The 16370-nt window shown below is 47.5% G+C and overlaps 2 protein-coding genes across 5 annotated transcripts in view; one reads left to right on the forward strand and one right to left on the reverse strand.

The window, feature by feature from the left end:
* The window catches only part of MYO15B (myosin XVB), a 47190-nt gene extending 42786 nt beyond the window's left edge, over positions 1–4404 (forward strand). The window contains exons 63-67 of the mRNA XM_064728885.1: positions 222–349; positions 1453–1586; positions 2061–2194; positions 2653–2793; positions 3316–4404. Coding sequence (XP_064584955.1) covers positions 222–349; positions 1453–1586; positions 2061–2194; positions 2653–2793; positions 3316–3375 — 597 coding nt within the window. The 3' untranslated portion in view covers positions 3376–4404. The remainder of the gene's footprint in view (positions 1–221; positions 350–1452; positions 1587–2060; positions 2195–2652; positions 2794–3315) is intronic.
* Positions 4405–4533: 129 nt separating this feature from the next.
* RECQL5 (RecQ like helicase 5) overlaps positions 4534–16370 on the reverse strand; it is a 38329-nt gene continuing 26492 nt past the window's right edge. For 2 of the 4 annotated variants that reach the window (XM_064728705.1, XM_064728704.1), the window contains exons 9-20: positions 13316–13543; positions 11784–11883; positions 11251–11287; positions 10388–10446; positions 10189–10265; positions 9368–9461; positions 8766–8906; positions 7685–8346; positions 7410–7488; positions 6327–6578; positions 5809–5881; positions 4534–5731 (exon numbers count right to left, since the gene is read on the reverse strand). In XM_064728705.1, coding sequence (XP_064584775.1) covers positions 5610–5731; positions 5809–5881; positions 6327–6578; positions 7410–7488; positions 7685–8346; positions 8766–8906; positions 9368–9461; positions 10189–10265; positions 10388–10446; positions 11251–11287; positions 11784–11883; positions 13316–13543 — 1924 coding nt within the window. In that variant the 3' untranslated portion in view covers positions 4534–5609. Of the gene's footprint in view, positions 5732–5808; positions 5882–6326; positions 6579–7409; positions 7489–7684; positions 8347–8765; positions 8907–9367; positions 9462–10188; positions 10266–10387; positions 10447–10485; positions 10606–11250; positions 11288–11783; positions 11884–13315; positions 13544–16370 lie in introns of those variants that run through there. The other 2 variants (XM_064728706.1, XM_064728707.1) reach the window with 2 other exon arrangements.

Here is a 16370-nt window from a genome sequence, read left to right on the forward strand (position 1 = left end):
GAAGCTATGGATGCCAGGAAGGCTCTGTGCCTGTGGCCTTAGCCTGGAGCACTGCTGTTCCACACATTGTGCAGCTCCCCAGGCTCTTCCTGAGCTCAGAGAGCCTTTGTTTTGCATTATCAGCAAGGCAGGATGTGGCTCTGTGCAGCCTGGCATTGCCCAGACCTGCCTGTACCCTCTGGCAGCTTTAACAAAGGACTCTTTGCTGTGCTGTCCCTCAGGTGCTGTGGGATTACCTGAATGGGAGGATCCTGCTGAACCAGAATAAAGAAATGGAGATGCAGGTGGCCCTTTTGGCAATGTTCCAGCACTGGGCCAAAGTGGAGCAGCAGAACTCTGCTCCCTCCAGGTATGTCTGTGGCAGAGGGGATCTCTGTGGTGGCCATAGGCACCACAGGGGTTAGGGGCAGGTACCTGGAAGTCCTCTCTGGATAATTAAGAAATGTCCAGTTCTGGAAAACACAGAGGGTCATGGGGGTGCCGTGGTCATTTCATTTGATTGCCATGGATTTGTAACACTGAGAAGGAAGAGCAGGAGCTCATGGTTTGGGTGAATCCTCCTGTGTTCTCTCTCACAAGTGTCAGAGGTTTCAACCCTGGACACCTGAAATCTGTAGTGAGATGTCCAAAGGGAACAAAATTGTCCCTGGATACTGGAAACCTTCAGTCCTGCAGTTCCAAGCTCCACTTCACTGTCACTCCTTCCTTTCCTTGTGCACTTTGACTTGGAGTTGAGGTAATGCCTCCATCAGATCCCCTTCAAGCACCAGCAGCAGGGAAATGGCCCTGAGGAGCTCTTGCTGTCTCCACAAAGGAGGGATTTCTCTCCATGCACTGGTCAGTGGTGCACAGCTGAATTCTCTGTGGACAAGGGTGGTCTCAGTGTCTCTGATGGCTCCTTCCACCTTACCCAAAGCAGACATCACCTGTTGTGCTCTTCCTCTCCCCCTTGACCCTCATTCCCAGATGTACAATGGAAAGTTGTTGCCCCATCCCCTCCTTCCCCTTAATCCCCTGGCTGATGTTTTGTCGTGGTGTTTGCAGGAGTCTCAGGATGAGGGAAGAGACGAGGATCTGACTCCATGTTTCAGAAGGCTTGATTTATTGTTTTATGATATATATTATGTTAAAACTATACTAAAACAATAGAAGAAAGGATTTCATCAGAAGGCTAGCTAAGAATAGAAAAAGAATGATAACAAAAGCTTGTGACTGACCGAGACAGTCTGGACAGCTGACTGTGATTGGCCATTAATTAGAAACAACCAGATGAGACCAATCACAGATGCGCCTGTTGCATTCCACAGCAGCAGATAATCAATGTTTACATTTTGTTGCTGAGGCTTCTCAGGAGAAAAAAATCCTAATGAAAGGATTTTTCATAAAACATGTCTGTGAAAATGTTTGATTTTATCTGGCAGGGGGTGAATTGGAATCTGTTTTTTGGCACAGGGAAGAGCTGAAGGAATACACCCCCAAGAGCCTGCAGGCCTCCATCAGCCCCAAGGCTCTGCACAGCCACGTGGCCACACTGCTGAGAACCAGGCAGCCCCTGCAGCCACGGGAGGCAAAAATCCAGTTCATAGGTGAGGAGACATCCACATCTGCCTCAGTTCCTCTGCTGTTTCAGCTTCTGGAAGCTGCTCTGAATGCACTTTTGGGACAATTCATGAGCTTGTTGATGATTCTTGGAGCCTGGAATGAGAGTGGAATTCCCTGACAGCTTCTCACTGTGGATTAGATCTTGTTCCCAAGCATGGTGATCATGGTAAAGTTCCATCTCTTGTAGGAGTCTGCAGTGGATTTTCAGAGCTCTGTACAAGCTGTGTTTTAATTGATATTCTGGCTGCATGTCTGTTTTCCAGTCAGAAAAGGACAGAACATCCACCCAGACCACTGAGAATTGAGCCTCAGAAGCTGGGGAGAGAGGCAGAAGTTGTCAACATTATTTTTAATGTAGTAAATCTTGGGAACACTGGCAGCTTTGACCACCCCAGGCTGGTGCAGTAAATTGCTGGCTGAAAGCTGCTGTCCTCAGGCCACTTTTTGCTGTCTTCTAGAGCACGTGATGAGATTGCCTTTCTTTGGCTACTCCATCTTCACAGTGGAGAGAATCAGTGATGACACTATCCCTGTGCCCTGTTTCTTTGGTGTGAACAAGGAGGAGATCATTGTGGTGGATGGCACCACCCAGGTATGCCAGACAATCCCCCCTGATGTCTGTCAGATATGAGCTGTGGCTTTAGAAGATTTGTGAAGGAAGAGATTGGACATCACAGCCACTCTGACAACAGCATCTATCTCCGTTTAGGAGATAATGTTTGGGTTTTTGATGGGGAGGCATAGTGTATGATGTGGATTATCCTACATTTCATGGACTGTCTGATGGGGCAGAGCAAGAGAGTGTACCACAGGCATTATTGCCATGGGCTCTTTTGTGGGTTCAGTGTTTATGCTAACAAGCACAGTCCACAGCAAAACTAAATGCAGAACACATTCCTGTTTGTCCCAATCCTGTGCGAGTTCCAGGGCTGTATCCTGCACACACCACCCTGTGCCCCAGACCTTCCTTCAGCTTTCCACAGGTGACCTGTGGTGGGAATCAGTGGTTTCCCTGTGGGCACTGCTCCTGAGGTGGCTGTTCCCTGGCAGGCCGTGTCCCGCGTGGTTGCCCTGAGGGAGCTGCAGAGGATGCGCACCCTGAGGCCGCTCTCCGACGGGGGCCCTCCCGGCCTGGAGCTCCACTACGGCTCCCCCGACAGCCCCAGGGCCCTGTGGCTGGAACTGCCTCAGGTGAGATCAGCCAGGGCCTGCAGCCTCCCCCTGGCACCTCCCAACCTGCCCTGCCTGCCCGGCTGGGCCTCTGCTGAGGGCTGGTGCTGCTGCTCCTCTCTCGTGTCCCAGAGGAGGAGGGGGAATCTTGCTCCTGGTAAAACACCTCACAAAAGCCATTAGTTTCTCTGTTGTCTTCTTTTTCTAGTAAATTGCCCAGGCAGGACTTTTTGGTTTCTGTCCAATTGGCCATCCTTAAGTTTGAGGTGAAGTCTCCTAAGTCTATGAGATGTCTTTCTACCCAATTGAGGAGAGAAACTTCTGGGCTTCTTTCCTCTTAAGGGGACAAGGGTAGTTTTGTCACTCTGTCAACAGAAAACACATTCCTATAGGGGACACTGCATTTCCAGGCTCTGAAGTGCAGCTTGGTCCCAGCACGTGGCTGATATTTAATTATGGGAACTGATTTATGGGGATATTTAATTAGGGGAAGCAGCTCTTTCTGGGGCAAAGAGTGATTGATGCTGGTTTGTGTTTTGACAGGCCAAAGAACTGTACCACACGATTGTTGTCATCCTGGATAAAACAGAGCTGCACTCCTAGAGCCTCAAAGGAGGAGAATGGCCAAGGAAAACAGCACTGTTTCCCTTTCTCTGAACTTGGTCAGTGCTCCCTGGCCTGTTTTTGGGAGAGAACTCTTCCAGAAGACACCCATGGCCTCAGCCAGCTGCTTTCTAAGGATGCCACCACAGCGTTTGTTGATGGAGTGACCGTAACCCTCGTGACCTGCCACTCAGCCCTCAAGCACTTCCTTGGAACAATCCAAGCTGTGGCTAAACAAACCCCAAGGGCCTCTCCACAACCACAGCCCCTTCCAACAAAGAGCAGCTGACCCAAAGCAAGCACTTGCCTTCAAGCTTTGCACTGTGCAACTCCTCCTTTCTGTTTTGAATTAATTATCATGAGCAAAGCCTGGTGCTTGCCAGAGATTTGTGTATCCCAATGCCCAGCTGAGCTGTGCAATGCCTGCAGGGGCTGCTGGTGCTTTCCAGGAGCCAGATTTGTCTCTGAATTGATATGCAGAGATCCTCTAGCAGGATTTGTGAAGCAATTTGTACAAAGCATCCTAATTGAAAAGCAGATCAGTGTTAATCATAGAATTATCACATATGCTAGGGTACAGATTGAGCTGCAATGGTAAGGAAGTTTATTGTTAATTAATTTCTCACTGACATAATTATATGCATATGCTTCCCTCTACTATAAAGAAGTCAGTCATGGCCATGCAGCTGTCAGACTTCAATGATGGCTCTGTGCCCATGGGGGAGGCATCTTCAAACAGAACTTGTATTATACTGAATACTGTTTTGGGTTGTACAAAACTATTTAATTTATTTTTATTGCCACAGCTCTCCTAATGACCTGAGGAGTAACTGCCCTTTAGGAAATTGCAATAAAATAATCACAGAGATGTTCTGAAGGTATGATATGCTAGATCTTACATCTAACCTGGGAAAACTTAACTGCAGGTAATGGGCAAAGCTTGAGGAAAATGTTGTCACTGTTGGCAGGGAAGGGGGATAAATCTGAGGGTGCTCAGTGCAAGCCCTGATGCACAATTAGACTTTTGCTGGTGAGCTGATGCCAGTGGGAACTACAGCATCTTCCAGGGCAGGTGCTTCTCTTTGAGTGCTGCTTAATGTACCTCTGAGCAGGCTGTGGGACTGAGTGGGAAGAAAAAGCTTCCAGGAACAATCCACAGCAGTTGTAACATTGCTTTATTGTCAGTCCTGCAAATATACCCTTCAGAACACTTAAAAAAATACAGCTGTGGGATGCAGTGACCCAAACCCCTGGGCAGCCTCTGGGGCTGCACATTCCTCTGGCAGCACTGGAGCCTGAGGCCACCAGCCCCTGTAGGTATGGAACAGAGGCAGAACCCCACAAAAACCCAACAGGAAGGATTGTACCAGGGAATCAGGTTCGGGTTCCATATAAACATAGCAGCAGAGGTACCACAGTGTCAGTTTGAGGGTCACAGCAGAGACCTACTCAGCTGTAATAGCAGCACTGCTCCCTGCACTGCAGACTTGTGGTGAGGCACAGGAGCAAATATGGCTTTAGGGATTACAAGCAAAGGCTTGGGAGTGTTGCAGGGGTTAATACTGAAAGAGTATCACCACTTAAATTAATGGGCAGACAGACAGAACTGGACAAAATCAAAGAAGTTCACGTTAAAAGAAAAAAAATCTGAATTTCTCCTCTTTAGAAAGCAAGCACTGCCTCCATGGTAATTACAAAATGCTCCTCCCCTGCCCTTCAAACAAAAATATTCCATCCAGGAACTCAAACACTGAGTTTGTCACTGGCAGCCCTGAGCAAAGCATGAGAACTTTTGTAGCATACTGGTGACACTGAAGTAAGAAACAGGGAGGAGGGGAGCAAGGGGAGAAGCCATTTAGAAAGCAAGGTGCCATCCCAAAGCAGAGTCCCAGCTGGAAAGTCTGAGCCCTGCCCAGACTGCTGCAGGTAGCAGAGGCTGGAGACAGTGCAGAACATCCAAGGCAGCAGCCCCTAACAAAGCCAGCAGGTACAACTTCACACCTCTTGGTCCTTGAGGGTTTCAGCACCCCACTTATACTGGGAAAACTCACCATGAGTTCACAAAAACTGGCTCCCTTGAATGTGTGTCACTAAGGGCACAAGTGAGCAAAATGCACTGGAGAAAAGAAAAATAAATCTCATTTCTGCAGTCTCATGAGACCTTCCATGGCTGAGTTCTTCCCCATCCCCTGGTGGTGCTGCTGCAGGAAGGAAGAGCCAACAAGCAGCAGGGATCAGCTCTCCAAGCTCTGCAGCTCCTCCCAGTCTGCCTCACTCTCACACCTGAGCCTTGTTTTGAAAAACTCCTTGATGAGCCTCTGTGCTTCCTCCTTCACTGCAAGAGAGGAAACACCATCTTTTGAGTTGATATTTAAGACATCTGCCCCTCTAAAGCCATGAAGCAACGTGGCATTGCAATAACCCCAGACACACCTGTCTTGCGGGCAGGGCTCTGCTCCTGGGTCAGTAAGTGAGAGAGGTGCCTGGCAAAGCCCTTGAAGAGATCCTGCAGCATTGGGGAAGAGCAGAAAGCAGACACAGTTACCTCAGCTGTCTGTTCCCATGTTTGTCTTGCCCTTAGCACAGACTGGCACTCCTGGACTGAACACACAGAACTGGCCCTGCAGGGCTGGAGAAGGCCAGGCACACACATCCTGCCTTGCAGGGCACAGCAAGGAAACACCAGCACTGAACCTGAGCTGCTCCTGCTTCACAGGTGGGAGTTCAAAACGTGCCAGGGTTTAATGTGAAAATATGAACAACCACAAGGAAGTGTGGAACCAACAGACACCAACTCGTTTGTGGGAGAGGGGAGTTGCTGCACATGGAGTCACTTAGTTAAACAGCACATAAATAAAAGGTGTGATCCACATCATCTTCCCCTTCTCAGAGCCCCAGATGCCTAGAGAGATGAATTCTCCTGCTAAAGAGGGCCTTGAGCTGTACTCTACCTTGGAAGCAAATTTGCCCCCCTTGTAGAACGGGGTCAAATACTTGACAACGATGTCTGCAGTCTCTTTGAGGGACATGCCTTTGGTCACTGGCTGTATGGTCCTGCTGCTTCCTTCTTTATCACACTGTGCTAAGTTTGAGTCAAAAGTCACCTTCTTCTTTGTTGGACCAACACTTTTGCCCTCTGGCTGGCTCAGAATTGAAGATATTGCCACTGTCCGGAGCCGCTTTTTTGCAGGACTTTCCATATCCTGGAGAGGGGACAGAAAACCAAACCCACCAATTCCTGTGGCAGCACTGCCTACCAAACAGCCACCACCTTCCAAGGACACAAATCTTTGCAGCATCCTGCAGCCTCTGCCTCCAGTGAATACCCAGTAGGAATCTCTGTAACTCTTTTTCACCTGCTGTGCAGACACTACAAAAAAACCCTTTAAAGAATATCACATTTAGAACTACCCTGTGCTCATATTGGGGCAGCTAATTGCTAGACCTGATCCCACAGAGGAAAACTGACTGGAAAAGATTTCTCAGGATGTCTGCTGAGAACAGAATACACCCCTCAGGAAGAATCAGCCACATCAGGAGAGCCCCACTCCTGCTCAGTTTGAAAGAGAGAGGAGAGTGCAGGGTTGCAGAGACAGCTGTCAGGCAGTCTCAGCTGCCAAATGCAGAAGCAGAAAATTAATGGCAAGGCAGGCACTGAGCAGGGGTCACTTCCCAATGGTCCTGTGTGTCTCTGGCCTGTGGTTGTGCCCTTGCCTTGAGAAAGCAGCTCCCTAATTATAGTTAGTGACAGATCTCAGGGGGTGGGGACACTAATTCCAGGCAAGTCACCAGCAAGGGCACAGTCACGAGTTGCACAGAGGAGGGAACAAAGCCCAAGGTGCTGGCACAGCCCAGAGGGCAGCAGGGCAACACCAGGAATGCAACACAACTGGGGCTCTCCTTTCTGCTGCAACTGCAGCTGGGCCTTCCCCAGGTAAATGACACTCTCAGAGCAGGAGAGTCACTCCCAGAGAGAAATTTGGCAGAAGATGAGCAGAAGAAAGAGAGGAAATCAGCATTCATTGAAGTGTTACCTCATCTGATCCTGGCCGCTTCCCGCTGTCCCCTTCTCCCACAACAGGCAGCTCAGTTTCTGCAACAATTTCAGCAACACTAGTGGGAAGAGTGGAGAGAAGGCCAGTTGTAATCATTCCACAGTGAAAATATCTCTGCATGCAGTGTCAGTGGCCCTGAGACTGCATGGAAAAGCAAGAGTCTCCCTCACTCTCCCAGAGACCTCAGACAGGTTTCCAGGACAAGGCTGGTGGGGCTCTGGACAACTCAGGGAGCAGAGAAGTGAAGATTTTACCTGGACTTCACATCCATTTCTTCCTCAAGGAATTCACATTCAGCAGCCTGCTGGGTCTTAGAATTCTCTCCTCTCTCAGTCAGTGTTATTTCTGTTTCTCCCAGTTCTTTATTCTCCTCCTGGAACTGCCCAGTCAGGTCTCCAGAGCCATCTTTATTTTCCTGAGGTGTTGGTTTCTCTTGACACACACTTTGAGAAGAAACCTGAGGTAGTGTGCTTGCAGAACAGCCATCTCCCTTTGCTGTGCTGCAGCTTTGGGCTCTAGAGCCAGCTTTGGGGAGGGAGAAGAATTTGGAAATATCCTGTGATTCCTTTTTAGCTGCTTCTGCAAGCATTTGCTGCTTCTTGCTACGTTTGGACTTTTTAGCAGGGCTCTCCCCAAGGGCACTTTTTGTGTCTGGACTGGGTTGCTGCCCCTTCTTTTCTGGGTGTATTTCTACCCCTGCACTCTCATCCACTGCTTTGGTTGCAGTTTCTTCCCTCTGGAGAACAGAGTTCCTGGTGTCCAGGTCCAGACTGTAGCTGCTGTTGTCTTGCCCACTTGGACAGTCCTTTTTGACAGGCTTTGCATCACTCTCCTCCTGGATCTTCAGCAGTTCTGAAGCTGTCTGGAACAAGCTGGATTTCTTTGGAAATCCTGCTCCCACACGCTTGGGTTTGAACTGGGGAGACAGGAAGAAGAAGAAATTTTGGATGTGAGATGCCTGAGTGCAGCACCATGAAAGCAGCTGAGTTTCTGCACACCATACACCAGTGTGGGCAGCTGAAAGCTGGGGGAGCCTCTAAATCTGACTGATCACCACCCCCATCAACAGAGACATGAGGGAAATGGATTAGGTGGAAGTCCTAGGCCAGCAGTAAGAAAGCAAGGCAGCATCCTTGGATAGAGCAAGATGAGAAAGAATTTATTTAAGCTGTGGCCTGCACACAGATTATATTCACTAATAACAACGTGACAGACAGGAAAAAGCAATTACAATAGAAATATGCAGTTGTGGCCACAGAAAAGACTCAAATTTATAAAAAGGCAGACAGAAAAAACACAGGAGCATTCCCTGCTGTCTATCCCAGCAGTACTCACCGAGGGAACCTGGGATGCAAGGACAAACTCCCCTTCTGCTAAAGAATCAGATTTTGTCTCCAAATTGCTGTTACCACCTGTTCCAGACCCAAAGACTGAGAACAATTCCCCTTGTTTGGAGGCTTTATTGATTTCTGCCACCTGAAAAGAGAACAGAAATATTCTCTAATGGCCAGAAATCTTTATGTATTTCTGCCTTAGTACATAGTAAAAGCCATAGTAACAAAACAAATATCTGCCCTGGAGAGCAGCCTGCCTCAAGAACAGAAACATCTTCATTGAGAATGATGGCAACCAGATAAACTAAACCAAGGCTTCTCCAGTGACAGCAGCAGCCTGAGGAATTTCCAAATCCCTGTATTGTTACAACATATCTGGATAAGCTTGCACTGCTGTGTAGGTTTTCAGAGCCTGTAAAGCCAACAAAGATGTGAACCCGAGGTGATTCTGGGCCCTCCTGGTAACAAAATCATGAAGAAAGATTTGTAAGATACCCAGGGCAAAACAGAGCTTGTCCTTCACCTTTCTCACACAAACTCTGCCCTATTTGCCCTGGAGCTCCCAGGCTGCAGGGAGCAGCAGATGGAGATGTTTGTCCCTACCTTCTTTAGCACAGCAGCCTTGTAGGAATTTGCCATTTTGCTGCTCCGGAAAGCTTCATATTCCATTTCCACTGCACAGGCACCAGGGTCTGACCTGAAACACAGGCTGGGGTGATTCCTGGCAAAACACACTGCTGTATCTGCAAGGGGAACACTAATGCTGAAGTATCTCCCAGAAAGTACAAAATCCACTCCCTCTGGTACAAGAATAAGTGATAACTTATAACTTCAAATACTGGAATCATCTACCCAGGGAGGTGGTAGAGTCACCATCCCTCGAAGAGTTTAAAAAAAGACTGGATGTGGCACTTGGTGCCATGATCTAGTTGAGGTGTTAGAACATGGGTTGGACTCGATGATCTTAAAGGTCTCTTCTAACCTAGAACTTCTGTGTGTGTGTGAACTTCCAGTTAAGTCCTAAGGCATGCAGTGGTGAGTTGATGGAGCATGGAAAGGGTGATGAAAATGGTTTTACATCAAGATTCTTGCCCACTGCTCCGTTTGAGAAGTACACTATCCCCATCTTGTGGGGTAGGGAAGAACTGCCACTCCCTGGATCAAGCTGACACCAGGGATCAGCCACGAATCCTCAGGTCTGATCTTCAACATGACAGCCAGAAAGATGCTTAAGTGAAATGACATCCTTGGATAAAATCATTTTTAAAACTTAAAAAAGGATTCCCTGTGTATTAATTGTGTTAACAAAGGGCCTGCTCTTCCCTGAGCACAATTAATACACATTACAATGGTAATTGTGCTCAGGGAAGAGCAGGGCCTGTGTTAAGGGACTCAGGATGCACCCCTATTTCCTCATCTCATACCATTTTCCTTCTGCTGCTGGAGTCTTTTGGTTGTTGCTCAGAGCTTCTTCCAGCATTTTCAGGCAGTGTTCCCGGCCCTAGGAAACATGGGATGCTCAGACATGCTCTACAGATGTCTCACTGCCCCTTGCACTTGCACCCCTGCAGGAGGAAGGACAGGCCAGGCAGAAGCTTTGCTGTTCTTTGCAGCACCACTCACCTTCACAGTGAGCTTGGAGATCCTCCTGCTGGCAGCCTCCTTCAGGGGACAGTCTGCACCTGCCACAGGAGAGGAATTTGGGAAAGGAGCCATGGCAGGGCTGGGCTGATGGAGAACATCTCAGCTGCCACAGGGAGGTGCAGGTCCAGGACTGCCTGGCTTTCTCCTCCCTGCATTGTCACCCTGTGGTCACCCTTTCTACCTGGAGAAGCTGCACACTCCAAAAGAGCAGGCAGAAACCACAGTGAGAATGTTTTCTCTGATTGAGAACATCTACTTTGGAGTTTAGGCCTAACAGCTTTCCAGAATCTTCCCACCTCAGAAAACCTTTCTTTAAGGCTCTTAGGAAACTCAAATCTTTTCTCCTCCTCACAATACCAACAAAAAAATCAGGCTGGATAGAATAACCTGACTTATCAAGTGTTCTTTTGTAACAGTGCCAGACAGGGCCCCAAGCAACACAGTTACAAACAGCAAAGGTTTCCAGCAGTTTCCTTCTAGCATTATTATTACTATTATTATTATTATTATTATTATTATTATTATTATTATTACTATTACTATTATTATTGCTGCATAACCACTGCAGAAACAGCCAACACTACAAAGTCAGGTTAGACAGTTTTCTTTCTCTCTTGCTTATTTGGAAATGTTGTTCAGAAAGATGCATTCCATATCTTCACCCTGACCAAAGCTAAGCTGTGGTCCATCTCCACCAGCCAAGTTTTCACAGCCAAAAGCTTGACCTCTGTGCCTAGGGACTGATACCTCCAGTGGTGATGCTGTACAAATTGCATGCAGCTGCAAAATATAAGACTTTCTTCTCCCAAAGAAAACCCATTATAAATCAAAGAGATATTTACTTGGAGGAACAAAATCTTCCTTTTCTGGTTCTTTGCCCTGGAAGAAAACAAAGATCAGTCAAACATTTCCATTCCTACTACACACATGCAGATCTAGAAGCACAAAAGACATGTTTTATATCCCTGCTCCAGGGAAAATTAAAGCTGAAGTTATAAAGGCATTGAATACATGCCAAAACAGGGCCAAGAAGACAAAGAATGAGAATCAAAGCCAAAAGTTCACCTCTGCTATAGGAATATTTAAGAGAAGCTGAATGGGAAAATCTGTTTTTACTACTACCATGGGCATTAAAACCTCCTCTTTCTTAGCACTGCAGAGAAACCAGCACATGAATAAGCTGCATTTCTTCCTATTATGGGACTGGCCCAGAATGTGGAGAACACAACAAAAGCAGAGGTACAAGAAGTGAAGGACAACAAGCAACACCAAGATGAAATAATTTACTGTCATCAGTGCCAGGAGGCCTTTATGGCTGTCAGACAAGCTCACAGCAAACCCTCTGAGCATCCCTCACAAACTGACCCCAACTCACCTTGCGCAGACTCATCTGCTTCTTGTAGAAGTTGTCCCACTCCCGTTTCCGACGCTCCTCGTTGTCTTCATCCCAATTCCCACTGCCCTCTTCATCATACCTGGATGAGGCAGGAAAGCAAGAAAGCTGTAGCTGCAGCACGAACTGGGGGACAAGTCTGGGAAGCCACCCCAGTGATGCACCCCACATCCTCTCTGAGCATGTCTGCACCTGGAGTTTCTCTGCCATTGCCCAAGCAGGACAGCATGAGTGTGCTCCAAAAATGCACAGCATTTGTTAACCCCATAAAGTAGGAGGCAGTGCCTTGAACTAAGAGCTTGTAAGCAGTGCCCTGAGAATGGAGGGCTTCATTTCAGCAGCTCTGCCAGATGCTGCCAGGGGTTTCAGGAGTCACTGCCTCCTGTCAGGTGCCCCATCTGTCAGTGCCTCCTGCCCTGGGAGCAGAGATGGCAGAAAGGCACAACATCCATTCCTCAGCCTCACTTGTTCACAGGCTGCTGCAATAAATGAAATCTCCATCTCTGCTGCACTGAAATGCAGCAGCTGATGCTCACCAGATGTAGCCCAGGAGTTCACTGCCTCCCACTTACAGGTATCACGAATCTGAGCTTTAGAGCTGCTAACTATTACAACTTCCAAGGCAAAACTACAATCAGATCATGGAAAGGTTCAGTCAGCCAAGTGGCAAGCACTGATCTGTACAATAGCATTAGCTGTGGCTTCTCAGGTCCTGAGACCAAACACAGGCTTAGGTCACCAGTCCTGGTTTCCTCTGACTGAGTTGGACTTGGCCAAAGAACAAAGGCACCAATCTCAAGCTTTTTAAGGTAAAGCAGAGGGCCTGGCCAGCCTACAGCACTGTGTATCCTGGCACAGCTTTATGGGCAGTGCCAGCAGAGAAACTTCATCCTGACACAGCTGGACAATCACTGCAACTCTGCCAGAGAACAAGGAGAAAGAGAAGTTGTCACCTCCACACTGCCAAGCATTTTACAGAATTCATCATGTTTTCCACTGCACATCTTCCTTTTGCTGTCAGCCTGACAGGAAAATGCAGCAATCTGCAGAAGAATCTGACACTGGCACTTCCTAACATCCTCTGTGGTGACTAAGTCCTGTCAGTGGCCCCTGGCCTGCTGGCTCACAGACAGTTGTGTTAAATCAGGAATGAACTCTGGACCATGTCATCTTGGTCTCAAGTTTAAACATTTCTGATCCTTGTGACTATGAACAACAGGCTGAGCCCACTACTGCTTTCAAAAATTTCAGGCTAGCTTCTTGAGCCAATTACATTGTGCAGGGCAATTCTTAGCTCTGTCAAAACAGCTTTTGGTTCTCTGGAACACGAATGAGAACGAGGCTGCCAAAGTGTGTGGAAAACGAAATTCCAGCTGCTGCTGCCAGAAAGTTACAGGAGAATACCATCCACACAGAAACATGTGCTGAAAATAGGAGTGTCTGGGCCTGCAGCTGGTGGATGCTCTTTTCCCTGCTGGCTCCTGTGAGATGAGTGTAACCTGTCTGGTACAGACCTGCTGAAGCCTTTGAGGCCTCTCCTCCCGCCCTCGTAGAGCTCTGGGTCGGAGCTATCCCAGGAGGATCCCGTGGGCCTGATGGAGGTTTTGCTCCAGCTGTTGCTGCAGCGTTCCAGCTCCTCCAGTTGCCTTTTCACTGCCCCTGGGTTCCTGCAGAAGTCACAGCACTTGTTGCAAGGTGGGGTGGCGTCGCCAAAGTACTTCGCGATGGCAGCGTGGCGACAGCTTGGAAACACAAGGCAAAATCATCTGGTCATCACTTCCATCCTCAAAAACTCCACCCTCCAAATGCAGGAGGTGTCTTTAGATAAAGATTTGAGCCTGTTTTTCACAGAGAATGTCTATTCCAGCAGGAATCACAGGGTTTAATCCCCGGAGCAGAATTCGGGCTCTGTTCCTGGCACCTTGCTTAAAGTCTCTCTGCCTCCACTTCCCCACATGTAAAAAACCATCAATGTTAATCTCTTCTGCTAAACCCTTCCAGGTCTTTGAGACCTGCAAAAGGAGCAGCTGATGAAATATATAGTTATTAATTCTGTATCACTGGCTAAATATATTCCACGTCCTATCAGGTTGGCTGTAGGTAAAGAGGCCCCATTGATCACTACACCTCAGAGAACATCTCACATTGAAGAACATCTCACATTAAAGCTTCTAGATTTATTATTTATGGTTTGAAGCTGAAGAAATACATATTTGAAGACACAGGAATGTAAATAAAATCCCAGGAATAGAGTCCAAAGTGAGGTCACAAGGGAGTACCATTCAGACAACACAGCCTGGATCTTGATGGGCTCACACAGATCAGCACCAAAGTCTGGGCAGAGTCCTACAAGCATGAAAGCCAGCTCATTTGCTCACACAGGATTGCACAACCAGTTTACCAGGATTAGCAAACCAGCCATGAGATGATTACTAGATTCTTCCAGAAATTTTCAAAAGATTTTTGGCAGGCATCAGTGTTTTGGGGTACATAAAAAAGAATTTGGTGACAATATGCTCACCAGCAATACAGGCAGGAAATAATTTCTCTTCTAAAACACTCCCTAACTTAAACCAGGGAACACACTGATTTTGCCAAAAAATGATCAGGCAGTTACTTCCCCTCCCTTTTTTTTTTAAGAAAGCAAAATTTAGAGGACCTTTTTAAAACTAAAGTTTCTCAGCAGAGGTGGCTGGTTGTGTGTTAGTCAAGAAGCTGATAATAAATATCGGAAAACATTCACTTAATTGGGCATTTAGAGATCAAATCTGGCAGCCAAAGGGGAACAAAAGTTATTTTAAGACAAAATTATTTTACTACAAAGAACAACAAAGTGGAAATTTTTATTCTACACCAAGGTGTGTCCTAGTGGGCTTCCTAATTTCATCTGCAAAAAGTGGGTCACAGAGAGGAAGAGAGCAAGCACCTCATTTACTCTTATTCTAAACCCTCTAAGGCATGTCAGAGCTTGCCAGAGACCTAACAAACACAGTTTTCTTCTCCCCTTGTGTCTGTGTGTCTGGAGAAAACACAACTGCATGTTGTGAACCAACAACTGCATGATGAACCAAAGCATCACAAACAAAGGCCAGAGGGGCTGCAGGGGCTGCTGGCTCACTCCTTCCCACGGCCTGGGGGGTGGATGTGGAAGCAGCACAGCAGCAGGGCAGGGGCTGCTGTCCCCAGCAGTGGCCTGAGTGTGCTGCAGGGGCAGCGAGCTGGCAGTGCTCAGGTGAGGGCTGCAGCAGGGTGTCTGCAGGGCACCACAGCCTGGAGAGGCTCTGACAAAGCTGCCATTATATCCCCCTGCAGGGCCACACTGACTCGCTCTGCGCCTGCACTCAAAGAGCTCCTTTCACACGGAGGGCAAGGCTGGGGGACCCAGATGGGGGCAACACATTCGATACCCTTGTCCTGCCTCTCCAAAAGAGCCACTGGTGCTGCCTGGCTGGCCAGTGCAACGTGACTGTAGAAATGTCAGCGAGCTGCAAGTCAGCTTTTTGTTTCCCCCAAAGAAAACAGGCAGCATTCTCATCAGTCCCTGTCTCTTCCCTCACACACACTGATCTGTATTAGAGTTAACTGAGGCATTCAGTGAGGGACAAGCCCTCTCCCCACTCCCACAGCTCACCAGGCTCATGCTGGGGAGGGACAGCCACACACACCTCTGTCCTTTAGATGCCCCAGGGGAGGGCTTTGGTGGAAGCAGAGATCAGCTGTGAGCTCACTGGAATTTAGAGTTCCAGTTTCTAACCCATCAGGCTTGTAAAGCCAAGCCCTTCCCACCCAGCCTACTGTAATTGCCTTTTTCTTCCTGAAGAATTACCCAGATTGGGGCCACAGCCCCACTTTAGCCAACGGTGTTCAGGAGTTGGGCCATAACGGAAATTCAGTTGCAAAACTAAAATTGCAATCCTATAATTAAGGTCAAAAGACAAAAAGGCAGTTACCAACAGGGATGCTGGGGTTAATCACTGGATTAATACTTAACACAAGAGTTCCTGAAAGACAGTTGGTTATGCATTAACATGTGAGGGGAAAGCTTCCTCTGTCACACCAACACCTGACTAATGCCCACGAGATGGAGATGATTTACATAAATTAATGGTACTTTGTATTATTATACACGTTCTAAAATTACTGCATCTTTAAAATATGCCACAGTATTATTTGTCTCCCTTCGCCCTTCAAAAGAGTCAAAAGAGTACGTATGAGCTGACCATTGGTCTCTAAAATGTCTAAATAAAATCATTATGTCATTTCAGACATTCCCTCCCCCCTCATCTGACATTATGGAATGGGATGAAGAGCAAATAACAAAGAGGTTTATTAACACATTTTTGTCTGTGGCAATGCATTTGAGGAAAGTACTAAACTGACCACAAAGCTGCCTGCACTTGTGTAGCTTTGGTAGTCCTTGTTTTTATACATCACAAAAAATAGGAGTGCTATTCCTGCAATTAGAAGAAGCAGATGGACAGCCAGAGAAGAAGCAAAGTCACATATCCCAAAAGAAGCTCTGTCTCTCCAAAAAACACCAGAAAAAAGCATTCCCTTGTATAAGCCAGA

This window comes from Zonotrichia leucophrys, chromosome 18 (genome assembly GCF_028769735.1).
Source record: "Zonotrichia leucophrys gambelii isolate GWCS_2022_RI chromosome 18, RI_Zleu_2.0, whole genome shotgun sequence".
NCBI lineage: Eukaryota > Metazoa > Chordata > Aves > Passeriformes > Passerellidae > Zonotrichia > Zonotrichia leucophrys.